We start from the raw sequence: 26500 nt of genomic DNA, 5'->3' as shown, positions 1-26500 counted from the left end.
TGGAGGATGGTCGCTCTGTACCATCGCAAGTGGGACATTTGCGGGGGAAGTGTTTTAAAATTTGGATCTCGCAGGAGCGAGATGGACTTCTCCACGACAGCCTCAATCCTCTTGTCGAGTCAATGACTTGGCACGGCATACCAGTGGCTGGCACGCCAGCCGACGGAAAATACCAATAGGGGCGTAAAAGAGTTGAGTTTGCGCCCTGTTAATGGCACGCACCTGACTGAAAACCCTCGAAAGATAAAAGGGCTTTGTTCACGAGTTTCCATGGGATTGAACCCCAGAAACGTCTCTCAAGAATGATCTTCCGCTCGGCACGATGATTCCTCCACGAGAGCGACAGCTGGTGGCGCGGGGCCAGGGTGGCGGAGACCAATACGTCGCGACGCGCAAGGATCACCACCGCCGCGGTGAGGGTAGGGGGCACACAGATGGACCCCGAACATGCGAGACCTGCGATAGTACAGCTGGGTGCACGTGTCTGCCCGCGTGCACATGTTTGTGTACCAGAATTGTTGAATGTGTTGTGGATCGCTCTCCAACACAACGGTGGCGCTGCTGCTGAAGCAGTGGTGAATTGGCCACGTTTGTTCATCACGTGACGACGTTGTCAATTGGCTGTGTCAGCCGAAGGACCACAATATTTCACAAATGAACCACAATCACGTGCTGATAATCGTCAAGGAGCATAAATCATCACGCAAACTCTAGTCGTCCTCACAGCAACGGCGGCTTTTGGCTGCTAACCATCGAACAAAGACGGTCACCTCATCGCGCACTTTCAGATGCGCTTCTGCGGCCGTCTGGAACGCTCTTCCTTCCGATATTTGGAAGCCACTGGAGCTACGCACTTTTAAATCATCGAGATTTAAAACTAGTTTGTTTATAACTGCTTTTTGTGCTTAGTTTGTTGTCCTTCCCCCGCACCTCCGATTAGCGCGGTTGGCTACATGCGGTGCGAAAGAAGTTCAACACACAAACATTTACGTACGTTGGTCATGATTTCAGTCTTTTTTTCTCATTGAGGAATACTTTAGTCTGGTGTTGGCAGCGCAGACCACAGCCTAGGTGCGCATGTGTATGGCGCTGCTGTTGTTTACTGATGTTGTTGTGTATGGCACTGCTGCTGTTGTTTACTGCTGTTGTTGTGTACAGGAGGGTGTACGACACGTTTTACTCAAATAGCGATCTGACCCCAAAATCAATGATGAGCCAGACTGCACATGTCCGATTCTGCCCCCTGACCCTCTGCCTGCGCTGTCCTCTGGACAGTCACAGAATCCGTCACGCACCACCGCGGTGCTGCACGTGGTACAGCAATTGCCCGAGTCTCTCACTCACCGCGCGCGTGGGGAGTCGAGTCGGCGCGGGCCAAATAGATGAACCGATATTTTGGGGCCTTTGGGCCTGCCCTTCCTCCCCCTCGTCATTCTACACTGAGGCGGCCGAGCCAGAACATTGGGTCAGGAGGAGCGGAGCGGTGCAACCACTCGACGTTCGAGCCTGTGCTCGGCAACCGTAATTTAAAAACAAACAAAAACCACGCAAAAAGCACGCACGAGAAGAGAACTCTCAACTCTCTTCTCCTTTGCCCTGGAACTGAGAGGACGTTTGCAGACAAAACGCGATCCAGGCAGGCACAACCGCCCGCACCTCCGATTAGAACGGTTGGCTGCGTACGGTGGGAAAGAAACCCAGCGGACATCCATACACAGATACACACACACAGATACACACACACAGATACACACACACACACACAGATACACACACACAGATACACACACACACAGATACACACACACAGACACACACACACACAGATACACACACACAGACACACACACACACACAGATACACACACACAGATACACACACACAGCCGTGTACCGCAGCTCCCACGGCAACGGCCCTGTCGCGCTGTGAACCGCTGACACTCGGAGTCAGCCACCTGGGCACAGGCTGAGAGACGCCTGGAGGACATCACTGCGTTTCTACCTCGCTGAGAAGCAGTGAATGCACAGTTTGTATTGTAAGCAGCCTTTCCCACATGGCCATCTAGGGTCTATTGGCAAAACAAATCAACGACTCTTTTTTATCATGAAAATGGACAAAGCCAAGGAATTATTTGATGGCTCAAGAGGCGACTTGCGCACTGGCTTCGACGAGAGAGCTATGAGCGAGCAGCCTTGTAAAGATGGAGGGTGCATTCGTGCACGTGCAAATATGCATGTAACTATTTACAAGCGGAAGTACACAGATGTGCCTTTCCCCGTGGGAGACCGGCACTCACAACCACCATGTGATCGTGGATTTGACACTCCTGGATCATAGGCAGAGGACATAGCCTCATGGTGATTTGCACGGATGTTGAACTTCTTTCGCACGGTACGTAGCCGTCCTTGCGAATCGGAGGTGCGGGGGAAGGACAACAAACTAAAGACAACAAAAAAACTGTGGGACGCGAGTTGTCGGGGGGAAAGAGCAAGGATTCATTCAATCATCACGCACAGTCAGCGAAGGTCCGTTGCGTCAAACGTTGTTTGACCTCTTGCGACGGCATTCACATGAACTGCTGTTGGCTGCCGTACGCCGGCGTCTTCGGTCGTTTTTTGATCCACGGATCACGGGGGGGCAGGGGGGGTGCGACCAGAGAAAGAAATTCCGGAACTAATCTCGCGCCAGATCGAGGAGGATGGCCCCCCGTGTCCACGGTGAGGGTGATTCCGCAGGTTTGTACCGTGAGCTCGCGCTAATCCGCGGGCAGGTCGCCCCGTGGTGCGGCACGAGAGGCCCGCGTCGCTGCTCACCTGCGGCGGAGCCTCCTGGGCAGCCGGAACCGCTGCGTCCATGGCTGGAGGGACGCGCAGCCTCCCGACCGAAACCCTCGCTGATCTCGCTGCTGGACCTGCAATGACACCCCACGGAACAAAGGTAAAGATTCCCCCGTGAATGGCCGCACAACACTGCTGGGGACAAGAGCTGTCAGCGAAGGCAGGCACGGAGAGACGCGAGGGTGGATGCGACAGCACCACGCCCCGGCCGCTGTCACCTCTCCCCAGTGCTCATGTTCTACACAGCGTAACAGGGGCTCATTTAAGGCCGAGTTGAACGAGCGGATGTCCAGGATTGGTGCAAATAATAATAATAATCACTGGTGTTACACTATGAGACCTCATTTACCAGTGGCAAAATATAGTAATAGGGTTTTACCCTTTCAACTGATGCACAAACTGACACCTTTATACAAGGCATCATGTTTGCAATAATCACAACACAAGCAGTCAAAATGCAAACAAAAATAAACAACTCTGATAATGATATGCACTGTCCTTGAAGTTGATTGGTGTTACAACAACAAGTGCTGCCGTTCGCCACCAAGTGGCAGTGATGTCACCAAGGCGCTTGTGCCATGCTTGGTGCACTTGGAGGCCACGTGAAGTGTCTAAGGCCTGCTGGCAGGAGGTCACAGGACAGACTGAGGTGCCATGGGTCGACCAATTGAGATCACTGGCAAATACACGACCTGTGTTCCCCACTGTGCCAACTCGCGAGGCCGTCAGCGGGAATCGAACTCGGGTCGTTAGGTTCATAGCGCAGTGCACTAACCACTGCTCAGTTGAACACGGAGGCTCTCGTGACCAATATTATCCATAATAGGTCTTTTTGGATTAGATAACACAAATATAAATGTATCGTTAAACCCTCCACCACCCGACACAGCCAATTAGTAAGGTTTGTCACGTAAACAGAACGTGCCAATTCGTCACTAGTACAGCACGCCGTTGTGTGGGAGAGTAAACCCACAACATTTACAATCTGAGCACGACGTTTCGCCAGTAGTTACAATTAGCATCGTCAGGCAACAGCCAGACTTTAATCGTCACTGGTGTTACACCCCCCCACACACACACCCCAATGTCCACAGGCGCAGCACGCAGCCACAGCTGGTGCCGTTCCAGAGAATTTCACTTCGGCAGACCGAATGTGGCAGCACGCGACAATTCCCGTCTGAAGCCATGCCCACAGCGAACGTCTGTTTCTGGTTTATTGTGGGACGGCTGCCACTCCAATGCAATCGGAGTGTATTTTTTGCAACGTTTCACAATTTTAGATTTGCCTCCTATTCGGCACGATAAACAGCATCTTCGATGGAACGTGCGCGTCCCGAACTCATTTAAAACTCATCTCGCTCTGTTGCAGACCATTTTGGGCAACAAATGAAAAGCAAATGTCCGCCTGAACAAACATGATTATTTATTTGTTCATGCTGATACTGACAACGCTCTGCGACAGCGCAAAAAAAAATCTATATTTTTCAAATATAAAAACGGCGTGCTTTTTCCACCCAGTCGATCGATCGGTAGGTTGCACGCGGTGGTGCAAAGTGTGCGTACTCCCACCGGCGTGAGCTAACAGCATCTCGAGCGAGGGTGCTTCGTTGTTGTTGTTGTTCGCAGCGCGATTTGCACGGACAGGCCCCACCGTTGAGGTGCCTGTCTCTCTGGCCCATAACCATGAGCCGAGTTTGCATGGGGAGCACGAGGGGGGGGGGGACAACGCCCCTCCCAAACTGGACACCTTCATTGATGTATTTTCAGTAGTTTACAATGAAGATTGTTTAATTAGTTAATTATATGCATCCGCGATTCCGAATGCGAGGGACAACGCGAACCCCCCCTCCCACCCCCCACAAAATATAGAAGTCAAACTCTGCCTAGGCCCGTAACTTCAGGCAGCATGAGTAGCCTGCTGACTCTGCTGGCGAGGCCGAGAAGAGGTCGGAAAGGGTTTAAACTTTTGTCTCCCCCAAAGGGGCGTCATTAAAGACACGAGTCAACAACGCCCGCAGGCTGAGTAAGTTCGACCCAAAAGAGTTGTTGTTGTTGTTTGTTTTATACTCGGCGGGATGACCCGTAAGCCGTGGCTCTGCGGCTCATCGCGTGGCGTGTTACAAAAAAACGTGTTCGGCAAACTCACGCGACTCAGCCCCACCACGGCAATGTGGAATTTCCACCACTGCCTCGAGGTGGCTGCACGAATGGGCCGAGCGCCGTCCTGCGCTCGTCCACGTGGGGAAACCACTTTGGCATCGTTTATTTTTAAACTACGGGAAATTGTCATGTTTAGGCCCCAGCAACCAAAATCCCAGTGGACTGATGAGAAGAGGCGGACAGCTGGAAGCACAGAAGGGCCCCCAGTCGCCTCTTGGTCCCATGTCTACAGCGGTGGCGACGTTAGAGGTGAACGGTGGTCGTTTTGGGGAGAATCGTTGCACCGTGAGAATCGCGGGGAATGTACGCGCTCATGCGGTCGTCTGGAACGCTCTTCCTTCCGATGTTGGGAAGCCACCGGAGCTACGCACTTTGAAATCTACGTTGAAAACTCGTTCCTTTAGAACTTTGTATTTTGTCGCACCTCCAATTCGCACGGTTGGTTACCTGTGTATGAAGTTCTGCATCCGGCGCAAACTACTTTCGCACCCTATGTAGCCAAAACCGTGCTTATCGGAGGGGATTGACGGCCTCCTGTGTGTGGAATCGTAGCGCTGCCGAGTCTCTCTGCCTTGGTAGACGTAATGAATGATGCACAAGTGCGCAACCTCGTTCCCTCCTCAGTGAACACTTCCAGTGGCGGGCACAGCTGCCGTGCCGCAACGAAGCTGCGTGATGAAAACACGCGCACAAAGACACCGCACACACGCTGCGCACATCTCCACTGATCCGCGCTCGTCTCCACACACACGGGTAAAAATTAATTTGTCTTTTGGGGGGGGGTTTGTTCCTGCCCCCCTGTTTTACAACTCATTAGAATGATGCAAAACGATCTCGCATTTGCACGAGGAACACAAGAAGACGTCAACACGCCCGTCGCATGTGCAATACGTCCTCGTGTTCTGGCAAGATAATGACTTGGGCTTCTATTTATTTTCCCTTTTAAGTGCAAATTTAAAGGCCAATTCTTTGTGTGTGTGTGTGCATGTGTGCCAAAGCTTAATGGCAACGGCACTGCAATTACTTAGTACGTCATAGGTGGAGCCATAACTTGATTATGCACGCGGAGTTTATGGGAAAGGGAAGCTTTAAATAAAGCCCCGTGCCAGATCGTGGCCTGAGCCGTCACGGATGAGATACGGCCGCCTCCACGCGAGCGATGTAATCGTCTCATTGCTCATAAGCCTTCCGCATGACCACAACTCCGCGACACGAAACGCAATAAAACCGTTGCCCGGAATAGATCATCGTAATCGAGATGTTATGTAATTCTGTCTCCGTGTTATTGTTTGACTTTTTATTGCACTTTTTTGGTGTTTAATCTTGTCTCGGTGTTACGTGTTACCTGATGTGACCACGGGACAGCAGAAATCCACAGAAAGGGCTCGTGGAAGGAGGCGTCACAGAAAAGCTTCTGAAATATATTCATGTCAGCTCTTAACCACATTAAGAGAGCAGCAGTTGCCCCACTAATCCCACTACAGAGAAAACATTTCATCGCATGATAATCAAACTATTTTTTTTTTGCTGCAGACTTTGGTAACCGTGCTGAGATCAGCAAGTCACTCCACTTGATGACTCGGCTTAATCACGGGAAGCTGCCTGGATTCGAACCCAAACATATCAGCACTCTGACCTCTGAGTCACCCTGCACCCGCAAGGTGAGGATGATGATGATGATGGTGGTAGTAATAATAATGGTGGTGATTAAAATCAAGATAAAAATATGAATTATTGATGATGATGATGACAATGATTAATGAACATGCCATCCACTAATAGACTACCCATATTACATAGAATGCTAAGTTCAGAGACAGTTGGGCAGTGAAGTCATGGGTTAGTTGATTTCATTTCAGACTACATCAGCTTCAGGATATGAGACCCGGATTCTGATTGCTCCGTGGTATGCAGTGTTTCCTGTGGCAGGCGTATTCATTACATTAAGTGGTTTTCTTAAAATAAAGGTTTAGGAAGCTGGCTCAATAAAAACAAGTGGAACACGGCGTTCCAACACATGAGATCGCAGACTCGCCGTGTATGCATCAGTCTGGAAGTTGAATTGAATTTGCCAAAAATATCATAACTCGCCAGCAAAAGTGAATAAAAGTGGCTGACATTACTGCAACCAAATCACCCAGAATGCAACAGCTCTCACCAGATCCTGGGAGCCTAACGGGAATGAGCCATAGTGCTTCGATGAGCAGCCACCCTGCATAACAGGTGTTATAGGTTGCAGGATTGAGCGGTGTGCAGGAAGTAGAGGGCTGCATAATTACATCGTTGTGCTGTACTTCTATGCTTCCTGTTTTCACCAATCCGCACTGATCATCGTGATAAAGTTTGGTTAATATTGCCTACAACCTGCACAGTGTAGCGAGGAAGTCATCCAGCAGTGGATTGAGAAAAGCTCTGTATATGTACTTTACTGAATTAATAATAATAATACAACTTGGGAAAGCATGGCTCTTTATTTTAGTTTTCAACTTCTGAGGACCAGCGGCTCGATCTTTGGTTCTCACTGCCGCCGTTCGATTTTGCTCGGCTGTAATTTAATTGCGCACGTCTTTTTTTAGAGAGGTGACAATCATAGTCATTACTCTGACGTCCACTTGAAATAAACTGCAGGAAACGTTCGAATAATTTAATAAAGAAGGCTGCAAAGTTGGGCTCGGGATAAATACGAGCAAACCTCACGCACAACGAGTTCACAAAACAAATGGAGAGGTACATGTCGGCGGGACACAACGAGAGTCCATCAGAATGTGTGCACCTGGGACCTAACTGATGGTCTTAATCTAAGTTGTCTTGTGGTTGTTGTTGTTGTTTGACTTGCATCCCACTGCGATTTTTGCACACAGCGTTGGTGTACGGTGCTTTTTCTGAAATATTTTGCTGTCTTTTCTTGGGTTTTCTGTTTGCACTTGGTTACATAGTCACATAGTTTCTTTAAGATGTTTTTTTGTTTGTTGCGGTTGCACCCGATTCAAGAGCCGAACGGCTCACAGGGCTATACCAAATAAATGAACTTGAACTTGATTTAAGATGGACCAGAATCACAACCATTCAAATGTATAGGTGGACGAGATCAGGCTGGACTACTTTTGTTCAGGTGAACTTGTGAAAAGTAACGTCCCAATGGTGCCGCAGGAAGGATCTTTGTGTGATCGGTGCACACTTCCTGCTATGAGAGTTGGGACACATTTGTTGGTCACGAAAAGAAATGAGACAAAAACTGTAGCGTGTCACCCAGCCGCAGCCAGAGACATGGAGGGTCGAGAATGAAGCTGGCGTCCAAGGAGGCGTCGGATGAAGGAGGCGTCGGATGATGACGCTGCCCCAGATTTTGAGATCAAACACATATATGGATGCCTTCTTCCCACAGAGCTGCTACGAGCATGATGAGATAAAGGGGCAGCCCTGCACTTGCTAGCCCACGCCACTGCCGGCGGAAGGGCCTTCACAAAGGGAAGCTCCGATGAGCCCCTCAGAGAGGATATTTTGGCCGACTCTTCTACACTGGCTAGACACATTGTGGAGGTGCTGGGAGTGCCCACGTTTCTCTCCACCGCACGCAGCCTGCCGATCGGCTGTGACGAACCCATTTATACAGCTGCTGGGTGGACAGGGACAGGGGGTGGGGAGGAGACGTCGTTATGAGAGAAACTTGCCCCGTTGTTTTCACTGCCACTACGGGAGATCAAATCGAACCGGCGACCTCTGGATTGCAAGCCCTCTGTGCTGACCATTACATCAGCCTGAATTTTCATGAGGCCCCCCACCCAACCGCCCCCCCCAAACGCAGACACCGGGCGGCGCAAATGGGGGGGAGGGTCGCGTTGGGGAAAAGTACAAAACCACCAAAGCCTCTCTGCGTACCTTGAAGGAGTGGGAACCAAGCGGCATGAACTCCCCCAAGTTGATGTCGACAAAATATAGACACGCAGGGGGTAGCGAGTGGCCAAGTGGCTCTCCTTAAAAGATTGATGTTGGAAACATTCAGAAAACTTAATTGACGGTACACTTTTTAAAAAATATATTTGTGAAAAAACGCGTTTTACTGAGTTTTGATACTCTACGCAGCTTATGTGGTGCAGATATGGGTGTTTTGTAGACTTCTAAACGTGTAAGCCTTGACTCTTCCCCTCTGACCTATGTGCTGTGTAGAAGGGCCGTCACCCGAAACGTTGCCCTGTCATACACTGATGAATGTGCCGCGTTATTTGTGTTGTTGTTGTTGTTTCAGTGCACGCAGAAGTGGTGACCAGCAAGTACAGCGCTGCCCCCCCCCCCTCTCTCTCGCCCTCTCTCCTTCCTGTGCAGCGTGGCTGTCAGTGAGTTCTTGCTGTGTGGGTAATAATAAACATCCCCGCTCTTACAGGGAGCAATTACGAGCAGCTCTGGCTACTGCATTGGTGGCTTAGCAGCACGGAATATTCTTGTAAAAAAACATTATGCGCTCAAAACCCAAAAAAACAAAACTATGTATTTTATTTTAACCAGGTAAGGTCCACTGAGCTTCCATATCGCTCCTTTTGAGAAGCGACCTGGCTTTGAACTATCACGAATGATAGTTTAAAGAAGTGGCTTATCAAGTGGACATTTATAGTGGCCAAATATTCTTAAACACGCGACCATGAGGAGGATATGCAAACTCCAAATATAGAGGCATCAGGGTCGGGATCGGACTCACGACCTCCTGTATACTAGGCGAGGTTGTTAACATCTCACTACCGTGGCGCCCACCTCATTAAACGGTGACCCATTTAAATACCTGGATCATGTAAAGGACAGCATATCTATCTCTCTCTGAACATGTGTTGTGTTTATTAAAGTACCGTTCGAGGTGTATAAATGTCACGCAATCCGATTCGCTTGTAACTTGCGAATAAGGATAAATCATGCATTAATTTTGGGTAATGTATACGTGGCGACGTTTCTTCTTCTACTGTACGGCTGATGTAGATGCAAAGCAGCAACTACAATTGCCCACGCAGTGGTCAAGCCAGAACAACTGCATCAGGAGCAGCAGCGGAGTGTATCGCCGCTGTGACGATGCTGATGATGATAACAATAACAATCATTTAAACTCGCACCGTGCCACTGGCCAGTATTCGGCTACTCTTGAAGAGACGGAAGACGACTCAGAGGCGCAAGGAGGGACCACACACGAGCAGGAAGGCAGCAGCAGCAGCCACGCGGTGCGTCGCCGGCCCTTCCAACATTTGCCCAAGCTCTTGCGGTCCCCTCCATGTGAAGGTGGTATCGGCCACTTAACACCTGAAGACGGCTGCTTGCGTTGTAGCCGAAACGTCGTGAGAATTATTTTATTATGTTTTATTTTTATTATTTTATTACTTCCCTTCTACGTGACTTTACCGAAAGAACCAAGAAGATGAATCCCTGCAGTCACGAAAGCTTTAAATCGAAACGAGTGTTTATATTTGTGTAGTGAGCTCAAACGGAGACTCAGGCTTCTATTGGAGGCAACACTAACACGCTAACACGAGGGGGAATTGCCCCTTTACCAGATGACACGCTGTGGTGGTGGTGGTGGACCACCAGGCTCTCGACGCTAACCACCGTAGCTATAGCGGACTCGACTCTAACTCGGGTCCGAGTCGCCGTCTTGTAGAACGCAGCGCGTGGGACGTGCATGACGCCTTCTTCAGGATCCCATCACAACGACCCGGTCCCACTCAGGGACCCGGCTGATATCCTGCCTGCCGGGGCTCGCCCCGCCCCTTGCCACGCTCCCCTTCTGGAATCCTCGAGGAGGATCTCCACCTGGACACGTGGTCCCCCCAACCCCCCTTTTGGGGGTCCCGGGGTGGACACCTCCGGTCACGTGTCCTCCGGGGTCAGAGTGCCATGGCCTCTTGGAACCCCGTTCCGAGGCTGACACCTCCCACTCTATCCTGTAGGGGCTGACACCCCCCACTCTATTCTGTAGGGGCTGACACCTCCACTCTATCCTGTAGGGGCTGACACCCCCCACTCTATTCTGTAGGGGCTGACACCTCCCACTCTATCTTGTAGGGGCTGACACCTCCACTCTATCCTGTAGGGGCTGACACCCCCCACTCTATTCTGTAGGGGCTGACACCTCCCACTCTATCTTGTAGGGGCTGACACCTCCCACTCTATCTTGTAGGGGCTGACACCCCCCACTCTGTCCTGTAGGGGTTGACACCCCCCACTCTGTCCTGTAGGAGCTGACACCCTCCCACTCTGTCCTGTAGGGGCTGACACCCCCCCACTCTATCCTGTAGGGGCTGACACCCCCCCACTCTGTCCTGTAGGGGCTGACACCTCCCACTCTATCTTGTAGGGGCTGACACCCCCCCACTCTATTCTGTAGGGGCTGACACCTCCCACTCTATCTTGTAGGGGCTGACACCCTCCCACTCTGTCCTGTAGGGGCTGACACCCCCCCACTCTATCCTGTAGGGGCTGACACCTCCCACTCTATCTTGTAGGGGCTGACACCCCCCACTCTATTCTGTAGGGGCTGACACCTCCCCACTCTATCCTGTAGGGGCTGACACCCCCCACTCTATTCTGTAGGGGCTGACACCTCCCCACTCTATCCTGTAGGGGCTGACACCTCCCACTCTATTCTGTAGGGGCTGACACCCTCCCACTCTATCCTGTAGGGGCTGACACCCCCCACTCTATTCTGTAGGGGCTGACACCCCCCACTCTATTCTGTAGGGGCTGACACCCCCCACTCTATCCTGTAGGGGCTGACACCTCCCCACTCTATCCTGTAGGGGCTGACACCCCCCACTCTATTCTGTAGGGGCTGACACCTCCCACTCTATCCTGTAGGGGCTGACACCCCCCCACTCTATCCTGTAGGGGCTGACACCCCGGGCTGCGTGCATCCACCTTCACCGCGCGCCGTGCCTCTCCCAGGTCGGCTTCACAAAGTGACATCCAACGATGTCGCTACATTTGGAAGGGATCCGGAGTACTCGGAAACAACAAAAACACCCACACGTGGAAGGGGGCAACACTCTATCCCATGCAGATCGGAACAGACGAAGACTAGTTCCCACTTGCTGTACTGCCTTCCTCTTGGCAAGCCAGAGAATAAGCACCTCCGAGACGCCCGCACAGAAATGGGAGCGTCACAACATTTCTGCCATCAACCCAAAATCCTCCACTGCCTCCCCAATTCTGGATTACGCACGGGCAGTCGGCAGCCACCATCGAGCGGTTACAGGAGGATGGATGTCGCCTCAATCGGCGTGCTCCTAAAGAGTTTGCGTGTCTCTCTCTCTCTCCCCGTAGTCGCGTGGACTTTTCTCCAGGTCTTCCAGTTTTTCCCTGCACATTTAGAATCAACGTCCATTGAGAGTATTTGGCTACTGCTATAAACCACCTCGCGTTAAGCCACTTTGTTGAGCTATCATTTGTGGCCAGGTCGCTTCTGAATAAAATCATTATATTGCTCAGTGGGCTTTACCTGGTTAAAATGTAAACAAACATGGTAGCTAATAGAACATCACGCAGCCCGCGGAATCAAGAATCGCACCATCACCTATAACACCCCCCTCCCTCCCTCCGGCCACCACCACCACGAGAGGTTCTACACGATACAGCGACACCACGGAATACACCGTCGTAAGATCGGGGACCACGAGAATCCTACGGGTACGCTTTGTGAACTAACGTCGCGATTATCCGCGCTCGTTTAATTTGTTGAAGCATTATATCGAGACCGAAACATGAATTAGTCGTAAAGTTCATATTAATAACACTGTAACAAAATTAGTTTTTGTTCCTGGGTAGTAAGTGTTATTTCCTAATTGCTTATGCCTCTAAAATACAGAAAATGGCTATTATTCCCCACAAACTTTGCTTTTGTGACCAGGACAGTGATATTTAATACGTGGACTTTCGCAACTAATATCATCCATAATAGAGATTTTTGGGTTAGATCGCGTAAACAGATAAATGTGTCGTTAAAACCCGCCACCACCCGACACAGCCAACTAGTAAGGGTTGTCACATTGCGCAAGAGCGCAGAAGGGTGGTCCACATATCTACGCCTTGATATAAGGAACGAAACAGGTGGACTTCTCCACAAATCTGGCTGTTGCCCGATGAAGCTCGTTGTAATTACTGGCGAAACGTCGTACTCAGTTTGTAAATGTTGTGGCTTGGCTCCCCAACACACTGGTGTGCTGTACTAGTACACTACACTATGCACTACACTATACACTACTATGCACTACACTATACACTACACACTAGTGCTGTACTAGTGAAGAATTGGCCACGTTCTGTTTACGTGACAACCCTTACTAGTTGGCTGTGTCGGGTGGTGGCGGGTTTTAACGACACATTCATATATTTACGCGATCTAACCCAAAAACCTCTATTATGGAGGACATTGATATTTTAAAATGTACCTATTTTCAATGAGAAAACGTGGTGTGCATTTGTGTCATTCCTTCACATAAAGTCCTGGACACAAAAGCTAAATATGTGGGGAATCTTGACTTAAAGCTTTCGTGACTGCATGAATTCATATTCTTTGAGTCTTTCAGTAAAGTCACGTAGATAGGTTCAAAAAAAATAATAAAAAACTACGACGTTTCGATCGCAACACAAGCCGTCGTCTTCTTCAGGAAAAATGTGGGGAATAATCGCCATTGCCTATACCTTTTTAGGCATAAGCAATTTAAAAATAACACTTACTACCCAGGGACAAAAATCATGTTACATAGTGTTATAAATACAATTGTTTTGTACAGTTAGCTGCGCACTAATTACCAATCAAGTTAACCCTTTGTATCATGATTTCCTGCACAGACTAACGGCGAGACACATCACGTGAAGCTATAATCGCACGATGCAAGTAAAGTAGCTCATTCAGACGCTGTCTTCCCGACAGACCTGTTCTTCACCTGAGGACGGCTGCTTGCGTTGTGGCCGAAACGTCGTGAGAATTATTTTATTATGTTTTATTTTTATTATTTTATTATTTCCCTTCTACGTGACTTTACCGAAAGAACCAAGAAGATAAAGAGCCCTCGTTCAAACCAGTGACCACGTGCGCGCCACGAACCCCGACGAGCCGAGTTCGATCCCCGCTCACGACCCCCAACATCGGCACCGAGACCAACATCCGCACAATGTCTTGGGGGGCCCTCCCCTACGTCGACTCGGCCTTAAACGAGCGCAGTGCCTGGTGCGTAAACGTCTGTGGTGGGACAGACAAAGGCGGCCGGGGCAGGCGGGCGTGGTGACGGCCACTCGACCGCCTCGCGTGCCGAGTCTTCACCGAACAGCCCTTGCCCCCTTACAAGGCTGACGGGGCACGCGGCGATAATCGCGATAATCGTGGTGACGATATCACAACAAGCACTCATATATCCTAACAGCATATCCTCACACCCCCATCACGCTATCACACCATCATACACTCACACATTACCATCACAAGCGTCACGGTGGCTAGGAGATGTTGACTACCTCGCCTGGTGTGCAGGAGGTCGTGGGTTCGATCCCTACCCTGACCCCTGCTGCTGTAGATTTGGAGTTTGCGTGTCTCTCTCTCCCCGTGTGGTCGTGTGTATTTTTCTCCGGGTCCTCCGGTTTTTCCCTCCACATTTAGAATCGACATCACCACGCGTTTAGAGTATTTTCTGCTGCTATAAATTTCCACACGGCGATAAGCCACTTCGTTGAGCTATCATCTGTGGACAGGTCGCGTCTGAAAAAGATCGATATAGCTCAGTGGGTCTTACCTGCTAAAATAAATAGTTGTTAGTTATTTATTACCCTCGAATACCCCATTCACTCGCGTCATAGAGTCTCACTTTTACCCCCATAATCCAACAGCACACCCTCATGCCATACACTCACATAGCACCCCTTTCACTCACTTCATACTTTCACACCTTTATCTTCAGACCCTCACTTCATAACCTTATACGATATACTGTATATACTATATACTGTATATACTATATACTGTATATACTATATACCTTCAGACCTTCACACCAATAGGTTCACACCATAGCCTTGCATGAGAAGCAGCAGCAGAAGCAGCAGCAGTAGCAGCAGCAGCAGGAGCAGCAGCAGGAGCAGCAGTAGCAGCAGCAACAGCAGCAACAGCAGCAGCAGGAGCAGCAGTAGCAGCAGCAACAGCAGCAGGAGCAGCAGCAGGAGCAGCAGTAGCAGCAGGAGCAGCAGCAGGAGCAGCAGCAGCAACAGCAGCAGGAGCAGCAGCAACAGCAGGAGCAGCAGTAGGAGCAGCAGCAGGAGCAGCAGCAGCAACAGCAGGAGGAGCAGCAGCAACGGCAGGAGCAGCAGTAGGAGCAGCAGCAGGAGCAGCAGCAGGAGCAGCAGCAGCAGTAGCAGGAGCAGCAGCAGCAGGAGCAGCAGCAGGAGCAGCAGTAGCAGCAGCAGCAGTAGCAGCAGCAGCAGTAGCAGCAGCAGCAGTAGCAGCAGCAGCAGGAGCAGCAGCAGTAGCAGTAGGAGCAGCAGCAGGAGCAGCAGCAGGAGCAGCAGCAGCAGTAGCAGGAGCAGCAGCAGCAGCAGGAGCAGCAGCAACAGCAGCAACAGCAGCAGCAGCAGAAGCAGCAGCAGCAGGAGCAGCAACAGCAGGAGCAGGAGCAGCAGCAGCAGGAGCAACAGCAGGAGCAGCAGCAGTAACAGCAGGAGCAGCAGCAGCAGGAGCAGCAACAGCAGGAGCAGCAGCAGCAGTAGGAGAAGCAGCAGCAACAGCAGCAGCAGGAGCAACAGCAGGAGCAGCAGCAGCAACAGCAGGAGCAGCAGCAGCAGGAGCAGCAACAGCAGGAGCAGCAGCAGCAGTAGGAGAAGCAGCAGCAACAGCAGGAGCAGCAACAGCAGCAACAGCAGGAGCAGCAGCAACAGCAGGAGCAGCAGCAGCAGGAACAGCAGGAGCAGCAGCAGCAGGAGAAGCAGCAGGAGCAACAGCAGGAGCAGCAGGAGCAACAGCAGGAGGAGGAGCAGCAGCGGCAGGAGCAGCAGCAGAAGCAGCAGCAGCGGCAGGAACAGCAGCAGCAGCAGCAACAGCAGGAGCAGCAGGAGCAACAGCAGGAGCAGGAGCAGCAGCGGCAGGAGCAACAGCAGAAGCAGCAGCAGCGGCAGGAACAGCAGCAGGAGCAGTAGGAGGAGCAGCAGCAGCGGCAGGAACAGCAGCAGCAGGCGCTGTACCTGCTGAGTTCATGGACGCGGCGCGGACACCCGGAGCGGAGCGCTCAGATTCAGCAGCAGCAGCGCCGAGAAGTGGCGCACCCAGAGCAGCAGCAGCAGGAGCAGCTCCTCACTGGGCACTCCGCCTCCTCCCTCTCGTGTCTCCTCCTCCTCCCCCTCCCACCTCACGTCTCCATCGCTCCCTCCTCGTGCCTCCTCTCGACAACCTCCTCCCGGTGTCCCCATCTCCCCCCTCGCGTCTCCACCTCCCTCCCCCTCCCGAGCCTCTTTCTCCCTCCCCCCCGTGTCCCCCCACGCTCACACACTCACTTTCACACACACACGCTCACACACTCACTTTCACACACACACGCTCACACACACACGCTCACACACTCACTTTCACACACACACGCTCACACCCTCACTTTCACACACACACGCTCACACACACACGCTCACACACTCACTTTCACACACACACGCTCACACACTCACTTTCACACACTCACTTTCACACACACACGCTCACACACTCACTTTCACACACACACGCTCACACACTCACTTTCACACACACACGCTCACACACTCACTTTCACACACACACGCTCACACGCTCACTTTCACACACACACGCTCACTTTCACACACGCTCACTTTCACACACGCTCACTTTCACACACGCTCACTTTCACACACGCTCACTTTCACACACGCTCACTTTCACACACACTCACTTTCACACACGCTCACTTTCACACACACTCACTTTCACACACACACGCTCACACACTCACTTTCACACACACACGCTCACACACTCACTTTCACACACACACGCTCACACGCTCACTTTCACACACACACGCTCACTTTCACACACGCTCACTTTCACACACGCTCACTTTCACACACGCTCACTTTCACACACGCTCACTTTCACACACGCTCACTTTCACACACACACGCTCACACACTCACTTTCACACACACACGCTCACACACTCACTTTCACACACACACGCTCACACACTCACTTTCACACACACACGCTCACACACTCACTTTCACACACACACGCTCACACACTCACTTTCACACACACACGCTCACACACTCACTTTCACACACACACGCTCACTTTCACGCACGCTCACTTTCACACACGCTCACTTTCACACACGCTCACTTTCACACACGCTCACTTTCACACACGCTCACTTTCACACACGCTCACTTTCACACACGCTCACTTTCACACACACACACTCACTTTCACACACACACGCTCACACACTCACTTTCACACACACACGCTCACTTTCACACACGCTCACTTTCACACACGCTCACTTTCACACACGCTCACTTTCACACACGCTCACTTTCACACACGCTCACTTTCACACACTCACTTTCACACACTCACTTTCACACACACACACTCACTTTCACACACACACACGCTCACTTTCACACGCACACTTTCACACACACACGCTCACACACACACGTTCACACACACACACGTTCACACACACACGCTCACACACTCACTTTCACACATTCACTTTCACACACACAGACACTCCCAGCGCGAGGCTGACTTATTACATCACACTGAGGATCGCTCCACTGAACAAAATAGTTCCACGATTCACTTTGCAAGTGCGAGCTCGCATTTTAAGTCCATGTTTCAAAAAACACAAAAACACAAACTTCATAGTAGCTGGTTCGTAAGTGCGGGTCTTCGTAAGTGCGGGTGTTTGTAAGTCGAGAACTACCAGGACATCAGCGGTTAAATATACATCAGCCTACAGCTAACTGTCATTCACACACTCGGTGTTATTACTGACGTATTATCAAGGGGCATATATCACAATTCTTCCATTCATTTATATTTATTTTAAAAAAATCCAAGTCTAAAAGGGTGTCAAGTAAGCTAACTGCATTATCACGAGCGTCAGTTGTGGTGAATATAACTAACTAGACAAACGGGCCGTCCGTCTTCTTCCAATGCCAGTGCCTGCACATGAACAATGTAAGATGATTTCTTACGCGACCCAGAGCATACGTGAAGGAGACACTATATTCTTAGGTTTTTTCGGTAAAGTCACGTAGGTAAAAAATTAAAGTTAATAAAAGTAAAATAAGAATAAAATACTTTTATTAACTTTAATTTTTTACCTACGTGACTTTACCGAAAAAACCTAAGAATATGAATCCTTGCAGTCACGAAAGCTTCAAATCTAGAAGGAGACACTGTCTGCTTACTTAGTTTGCTATACACATCGCTGGAATATTCGCATGCAATGGGAGCGTCCCAGTAACCAGTGGTAGTCAACGACAGCGCCGAGGAAGAAGGGCATTCATTGCAGGGGTCTGTAATTAATGGCTTCTTCTCAGCTGCGGCTAATTGCACCGGCCGAAAACACTTCACCGCCATTAGCAGCGGCCTCACACGGTGGACAAGAGAACATGAAGTACATTAATTAAGAAGAGTGCATTGCTTAAGAGCAGTGGTGGCTCGTCAGCACGGAGGAGAGACGGATTGTGATTGGCACGTTGGCAAGAAGATGGAGCAGTATTCCGACTCAATGAGATTGGACAATTATTATCATTACACGTTTTTCTTTCTACTCAGGGAAACTCTCAACGTCGCAACTCGTTTCCAGGAGGGTCCTGCCAAGTTTTCGCAGAAAACGTTTTACTATTTTGTATTTTACCAGAGCAAGGCCCAATACGACTCTTTTTAGAAGCGACTTGTTCACAAATTATCGCTCAACAAAGTAGCTTATCGTGTCGAGATGCATAGCAGACGTGGAGAGAAAACCCGATGGACCCGGGGAGCACGCGCAACCTCCAAATCTAGGCAGTCAGGGTTGGGATCGAAGCCACGACCTTCTACATACCAGGTGAGGTAGTCAACATCTCGCCACCGAGGCGGCAAGTCCCATTAAAACCCCTGAGCCACCAGAGCGGGTGCGTGGTCGATGCTGTTGTTGTGTACTCCCAATTGAGTCATTGCAGGTAGTTTTCAGCATTGTGAAGTGTGGACAAAACCAGTTCCATTGTATGGGGTTTTTAGCTATGGAAGGAACCCGGATAACCCGGAGCAAACCCACGCAACGCAGAGGGAGAACATAGAAACGACACACAGAGAGGCACCCCAATCGGAAATCGAACCTCGGCCCCGACAAAACAATTAGGCAGCACATATCTCCATTAACACACCGGGGCCAGCAGTGGCAACTCCACATTTCCATGACGAGGGCTACTCTCCATAGGACCACTGTTGACTTTCCACATCGATGTAGCCTTGGTCAAATGTCAAAGGTGCAGCCCTGCAATAGCTCACTGACACCACTGCTGGTGGAAGGGCCTTCGCAAGATCTACCGGACCATGGCGAGATGTCTTGGAGGCAGTGGCGGTGCCCACACTTGACGCCACCACACAACCACCTGCCAATAGGCCGCCGGGTTGACAAGAGATGGGGAAGATTTAAACAGAACAAAAACCGCACCGTTCATTTAATTTCCTTACCGGGAGATGGAATCTAACTCTAGAACCTCTGGATTCCAAATCCAGTGTTACGAACCGTTACGCCGCGGCAGGTTCACCGCAGCTTCCGGCACTGGACTCAAATCAGAGGTCGCAACCGGGTACCCGATACCCGTACCCTACCCGATACCCGGCTACCCGTACCCGGGCCGGGTACGGGTAGGCCGTGAGTCACTGGTGAGTAACCGTTTGTCACTCATTTCAGGTAGGGTACGGGTACGGGTAGGGAACGGGTACCCGTACCCGGCCGGCTACGGGTACCCATTTGCGACCCTGGTGCGGCCGGGTACGGGTAAGGAATCAAAACCCGTTTGCGACCTCTGACTCAAATGTATATGTCAAACACACGGAAGCTACTCCACCACCACTGCTGGCCAGCAGAGCGCACATTCCTCTGGTTGGTGGCACGCGCGGGGCTCAGCGGGAAACCGACGAGATCACACGAATATCTACGGGGCCTTTTTTTTTCCAGTATCAAAAATGATGAAAAATAAGAATATTTGTGGCAATAAAACAGGTGTTAAGATGTTAAAACACCAAACAGATACATTTTTTAAAGGCATCAAGTCTGCATTAACCACACGTACCTATGGCAAGCATGCACACATGCTCTTGATTATGTGTGCATTGTCTTTGAAACGGATTGGCCGACACCAAAGACAGCAGCCTTCTTTATGGCCGAGTCTCACTACCAGTGTTAGACCAGAGGACGCCAGTAGTCGAACAGTACAAAAAGAATGTGTATATTATCAGAGCATCTTTGTTTGCATGGTTTGCCACTAGTATGTGGTGGTTAATGCAGACTTGATGCCCTGCAAAAAGTTATCTATTTGGTATTCTTAGGTTTTTCCGTAAAGTCACGTAGATAAAAAATAAAAATGTATACAAATAAAATAAAAATCACGACGTTTCGAAGGCAAACACAAGCTTCCGTCTTCAGGTGGAACCGTCACAGCACGATAGCTGAATCCTTGCAGTCACGAAAGCTTCAAATCTAGGATCTATTTGGTGTTTTAACATCCTAATGCCAGAATATGGTAAAACCTCTTCTTAGATTACACCAAGAACGACAATTAAGCCACGGCCATGCCAGGCACAAATCTTCTGGGGGGGGAAGGGGCCTTTGGGCGACATTGGGATTCGGCACGTGACACATGGGCACGTTCACAGATCAACCGCGCGAGAGGAGCCAATTATTGCCACCCTCTTGGAGGACTGGAGCACCTTCGCTGTTGAGCTCCACATGAGGACATTGGCTCAGGGAAGGGTGGGGGAGTACAGGAAATTCCCTTCTCCCCTTCACCAGGAGAGGGGCAAGCTGCAATCTCTCCAGCGTCTTTCCAATTGAATTTTAAACATTGCGACGTTGAAATCTAAACTCTTTTATTTTACCAGGTAATGCCCGCTGAGCTACAATAGCTGTTTTTCAGAAGCGACCTGGCTATCACTAATGATAGCTCAACGAAGTGGCTTAGCACATTGAAATTGATAGCAGCAGCCAAATACTCCGAACACATTTTGATTTTAAATGGAAAAATGGAAAAACCGGAGGACCCGGAGAAAAATTCACACGACCAAGGGGAGACCATGGAAACTCGAAATATACAGCAGGCGTCCGGGTCAAACCCACGACTTCTTGCATACCAGGCGAGGTAGTTAACATCTCGCCACTGTGGCACCCTAAGAGCAACTGACAAACATAATTATTCGGTGATGTTTCTGCTTTGGCAGTGGTGCACAAGCACAATTAACGAATACACTCAACATATTAGTCCAATAACAGCGACTTTAAACGAAAATTATATAATCGGTAACGTTTTAGGCAATTGACCGTCTTGGAATACGAAAAGCAATCTCGCTGTTCGCGGGAGGCAATCAATAAGACTGGCGCATCCACCCAGGGAGCAGCTGGAGTGAGCGGGTCCTGTCCACGGCTGTGCTTTCTCCATCCAGGGCGATGCCATCGAGGACAGGTTGACTTCGGCTTTGCTATGGCAGGGTGAAAATGCGCAACATTGCGTGTGGACGTGATGTGACGCCATTCAACAGGCTCCGTGCCAGGGGCTTGGCGAACGTCGATGATGTTGCCCGCGAAGCGGCGGCGGCGTGGAAAGCGCCGGATCACGAGATCCACCCACGGTCTGGCGGCTCTGGTGACTGCAGTCTCGTTGCGGGCCGTTCTTCACGTTCCATTGATGGAGGCGGCGGTGGTCGCGTTCGCCGAGCCCTGTTCGGCAGCAATTTCGGGGCTGTTCACAGTTCCACCGGAGTTCAGCGAGCGATGGCGACACGGTCGGGAGAATATCTGCCGATGGGCTGTGTGGGGGGAGCACAGCAGTGGGGCCTGCGTTGTGAAACCGACTACCAAGAACCACCAAACTCTTGATCACGATCGTTAATATTTCACCCAGTGGCCTTGGAGAACTTTGACAATTCCGCCGTGCTGCCTGGTAGGACATCTACATTGATTTTGAGTGGTTATAATCGTCTCACGGAGGACATACCCCCCCAACGCGTAACAGGCCTAAGGTAGGCAAGTCTGAGATCAGCTCATTGGTGACAGCTAATTCCAAGTGTGCGAGCGTAGGAAACACCAAGCTAATTCATGGACACAAGTGGCTGCTGAAGATATGTTGAACCCTGGTGAAAGCCCCATGGCTGTAGCCGGGTAGATCATCAAAGGCAGAACCACCTAAGACAGACGAGCAAAAGGCCCAATTGAAACGTTTTACGCGAGGAAGATTAACTTGAGTGAGGACTCCTCTTGAAGAGGCTGACTGAGAAGGGTGTCCAGAGGTATGGAGGGGGTGAGAGGGCAGAGTAGGAATGGCCCCCCTGGTGAACTCGCTGTCTGCGGTTCAAATAACGATGGAGACAGTACCGACCGAAATACATAACACACACACCGCCCGGTGTCTACTTACCTGTAGGTGCGGGCACAGGCCCATAGGGGGTGCCACCCTGACCTGGGGAGAGACGGAGGGAGCCGGACCGTTGAGGGGCCGGGTTCTCCCCCCCTCCCGACCCCAGGTGAGGGGTTGGGGAGTTCTTCCAGAGCCCACTGGAAGGTTCCAGAAAGGGGGCGGTACCGGAGGTCGAGAGACCCCGAGCGGTGTATAAAAGGCGGCTCTCAGGTCGGCTCAGGGCAGTGCTCTGAAGTCGAAGAACCGAAGACCAGCTAGGCTAGGACCCTGGGACCCCGGGACCCGACGTCCTTGTAAGAGCTGGGGCCGAGCGTGGACCAGTGGTCGAGACCCGGGTCAGTTGAGCCTCCCCTAGGGCACTGCTAGGTGGAGGGCTGAGAGCCAGGAATCCCAGTGTGAGGGCACGCTAGCCCAGAGGCTGGACCTCCCGAGGTAGTGGGAGTTAAGGGGAGTTCTTGTTTAAGATTATAATAAACCGTGTTGCCTCTAAAAGACGTCTCCAGTCTCCGTGGAACCCACTACACATGTATCAATGTGAGTGCATCATATATACATTGATGCTCTACGGCAGTGTTAATGAGAAGATAGAATTCGTGTTGTGGTTCATAAGTCTGAGCCCAACCTACGATGTCTGTCCTCCACAGCTGTGGCCCTTCAGAAACCTTGCGTGGGTAAAGAGCAAGGTGTAGCAAAAATACCTCGCTTCATTAAAAAAACTGTATCGGAATACGAAGATTCTCAGAGTGAGCCGCAAGCTTTTGCATTTGGCGTGTCCGCGGTGGGTCTCCAGCTCTGTAACGGCATCAGAAGATGAAGATACTCAAAAACTGAGCTTGCAAGCTTTCGCATTTGTTGTGCCCGCCGCTGTTTCTCAAGCTCCGTGAATCAAGGCTTCTCTCATCGAGGTGTTTTTATGTTTAACAGCTGCGCTGCATTTGCGAGTAAAAAAAACGACGCTTGAAAGGAAACTCACTAATTTTTCATTGATACTGTTTATTGTATAGCAAATAAAATGGCAGAGTGACACCATTTTATTTTCCAGGTTATTTCATCCACATGTTGCTCTTTATTCATCTAATATCGACGACTGCTGCCAAGTCGTTGAAACCAGAAGTCATAAACACCAGTAATTACACGAGCGCTTAAGTTAAATACAACGCGAGATGCCAGGCAATCAGCAGTCACAACCAAAACCACATTGTACCTTCTTATGGGGGGTGGGGGAACACAACAGAGCAAAATTTAACTCAAAGAGGGGTAAAACAAAGACTTGTAATCAATAATGAACAAAGCATGAGCTAAGCTCTCGTTCTGCATGTAGCAGCATTTCAGTGTTGTCTCATTGCCTCGTAATTACAAATCTCACAAAGGGTTTCCACAAACCAGTGACCGTGCAATGTCCTGTAACATATGACACATGTTTAAACGGTCATACTTCTGGGTTACATGACATGGTGAAATGCCGTGCGCAGTTTCATTTACAGTGCGGTAGTAGTCCCAAAACAAGGCTGGACTGAATGTTCAGCATTACTAGCACAGTGGCAAATGTTATTCCATTGGGTTTTCAGCACGTGACTTACGACCCATTGCAGATGCATGTGAACATCGTTCTCGGACGTTTAAAAAGCTCAAAATAGAGAGCAGCCGTAGGTTCATGAAAGGATACTGTTTTAATGTTCAAACGAATCGGTTGCTACTGTATATGCGAGATGATTGTATATGCACATGGACAAAAGAAACAAACATGCCAATTTCACTTACCATTTAAATCCATGCCTTCAATCAACTTCGGTCACACGCGTCACATTTGAAAAGGGTAGCAGCTTTTTGCCTTCTAGTCAAGATCTCAACCCTCAGATGCGGTACAAAGAAAAATCAGACGCAACGTATGTTGGTGCCAAATCTAGTGTCAGTTACCGAAGACAAGAAATCACGTCGGGACAAATGTTTTGCGTGGCCACCAAAGCGTAACGTAAACAACCGAGCCAAGTTGAAATAAAACCCAAACAATTTCTTGGAAAAGAAAGGGGGGGCCTGGTACAGTCCTCCACAGCTACACGCCTCCCCTGCTGCTCCTCCTCCTTCCCATCTCTCCCTTTCGTGGCGAATGAGCACCCCAACCATGTCCGCGCTTGCCATGCCGTCCCCGCAAAGGCAATCGGCGCCGCGCCAGGCCTGCTCCCCCTGGGTCTGCGTCGTCGAGTTTCAAGCCAAGCCGGGTCGGGCGCCGGCAGCGGCCGGGCACTACTCTCGCGTGACCCCGCCGTCCACGTAGATCTTGAGGGCCTTCTCCTTGCGCGGCGAGTACGGCACCTGCTGGCCCCCCGTCCGCTGCAGCCGCATGCTCTCCTTCTTCTGCAGCTCGCTGCGCTGCTCGTCCGACAGCTCCTGGATGGCCTCGTCGCGATTCCTACGGCGGCACCGGCGACGACAACACGGGGAATGATCAGCGTCGACGGTGGTGACGGCGCGTGCAGACAACGGTAAAGCTACGATGGTAGCATTTGTCGCGTGCGTAAGTTTGTTGAACTTTTTCGCACCGTACGTAGCCAACCGTGCTAATCGGATAGCGGGGAAAGGGCAACGGCATAGGTACTGCCTGTTGGCACACATAGCATGCAAAAACACCTCGCTCTGATTTAAAGGGACGTTCGACTAAATTGTACGTTCGTCCGAGACTCCACTGATGTTAAGCAGCACTGAGTGCGATTGGAAGCTGGAATAGAAAGTAGCCATCCAGGCCCAAGGAGACCATATGGCGACACTTTTGGGGCAGCGATCCCTCCTCGTTCACTATTTTATCTCGCCTGTGAGTGTGACTTATCGCAGGTGTAAGATATGACTATACGGGTGAGCAGTAGCGCATAAGTTACAGGCAAGACATAACACATGTCCTGTGCTTGGAGCCAATGCGTATTTGTAATCAAATGTTTGCCGTGAAGATGTGGGATTCGGTATTAGGTAGGAGGGGGTGTAAATTCACCACGGTCCACCAAGTCACAACCTTATCACATTCAGGCACGCAGCACTAGCGCCCTCTAGTGGTATCAAACCGTGCACGAGGCCCCTCGCTTCGATTTGAGAGGTGGGAGCCGTTGGCGAAGAAAAGCAAATTATTTTTATTTTACCAGGTAAGGCCCACTGTGGCTATGTAGCTCTTTTCAGAAGCGACCTGGCCACAAATGATAGCTCAACCAAGTGGCTTATCACGTGGGTATTTATTGCAGCCAAATACTCGAAAGGCACGTTGATTCTAAATGTGGAGGGGAAAACCGGAGGACTCGGCGAAAAATCCACACGACCACAGGATAGGGATAGTATCCACAACCTCCAGTATACCAGGTCAGGTCGTTAACATCTCGCTACCGAGGCACCAATGCATGCATGCGGTGGAACTCCATGTTCATCTACGGAGGCCAGCGCATGGAGGGGAATTTGAATCTGTCCTCATGAAGGGACTAAACACTGTAGCCACAAACCGGGCAATGAGAAGTGATCGACATTTTTTTTTAACAGGAAGATTTCATCTGCCGCACTGCCGTGAAACTAGACCGAATTGTTTAGGTAACTGATATAAAACGACAAACAAATTGTTTGCCCACCACACGGGGGGGGGCAAGGTTACCTGTAGAAGACAACAGCTCCATCGTCGCAGATGTAGAGTGGCCACACATTGAGTGTGGTCACCTTAGGGTTCCAGTCCAGGTCCTGGTGAATCTCGAGCACAGAGATGTCGCATGGGAACGTCCCGCGGCCCTGTTCCCACAACACACCGCGCGCTGCTGAAGGATGCGGTTTCGACAGCCACAGGCAAAGGGTCTTCCTTACATTTAAA

General features: G+C 50.5%; 2 protein-coding genes across 5 annotated transcripts in view; both read right to left on the bottom strand.

The window, feature by feature from the left end:
• The window catches only part of LOC133351322 (uncharacterized), a 77875-nt gene extending 61552 nt beyond the window's left edge, over positions 1-16323 (bottom strand). Inside the window, exons 1-2 of the mRNA XM_061566422.1 lie at positions 16198-16323; positions 2815-2912 (exon numbers count right to left, since the gene is read on the bottom strand). Of these exons, the coding sequence (XP_061422406.1) occupies positions 2815-2912; positions 16198-16210 (111 nt within the window). The 5' untranslated portion in view covers positions 16211-16323. The remainder of the gene's footprint in view (positions 1-2814; positions 2913-16197) is intronic.
• A 7315-nt stretch (positions 16324-23638) lies between these two features.
• Positions 23639-26500, bottom strand: part of USP47 (ubiquitin specific peptidase 47) — an 80106-nt gene continuing 77244 nt past the window's right edge. For all 4 annotated transcript variants that reach the window (XM_061566815.1, XM_061566816.1, XM_061566817.1 and 1 more), the window contains 2 exons: positions 26291-26421; positions 23639-25075 (listed from right to left, as the gene is read on the bottom strand). In XM_061566815.1, coding sequence (XP_061422799.1) covers positions 24910-25075; positions 26291-26421 — 297 coding nt within the window. In that variant the 3' untranslated portion in view covers positions 23639-24909. The remainder of the gene's footprint in view (positions 25076-26290; positions 26422-26500) is intronic.

Source organism: Lethenteron reissneri, chromosome 37 (genome assembly GCF_015708825.2).
Source record: "Lethenteron reissneri isolate LAM-NWPU_2019-01 chromosome 37, ASM1570882v1, whole genome shotgun sequence".
Lineage (NCBI taxonomy): Eukaryota > Metazoa > Chordata > Hyperoartia > Petromyzontiformes > Petromyzontidae > Lethenteron > Lethenteron reissneri.
The sequence above is the reverse complement of the archived record's forward strand: the minus strand, read 5'-3'. Positions and strand labels throughout refer to the sequence as shown.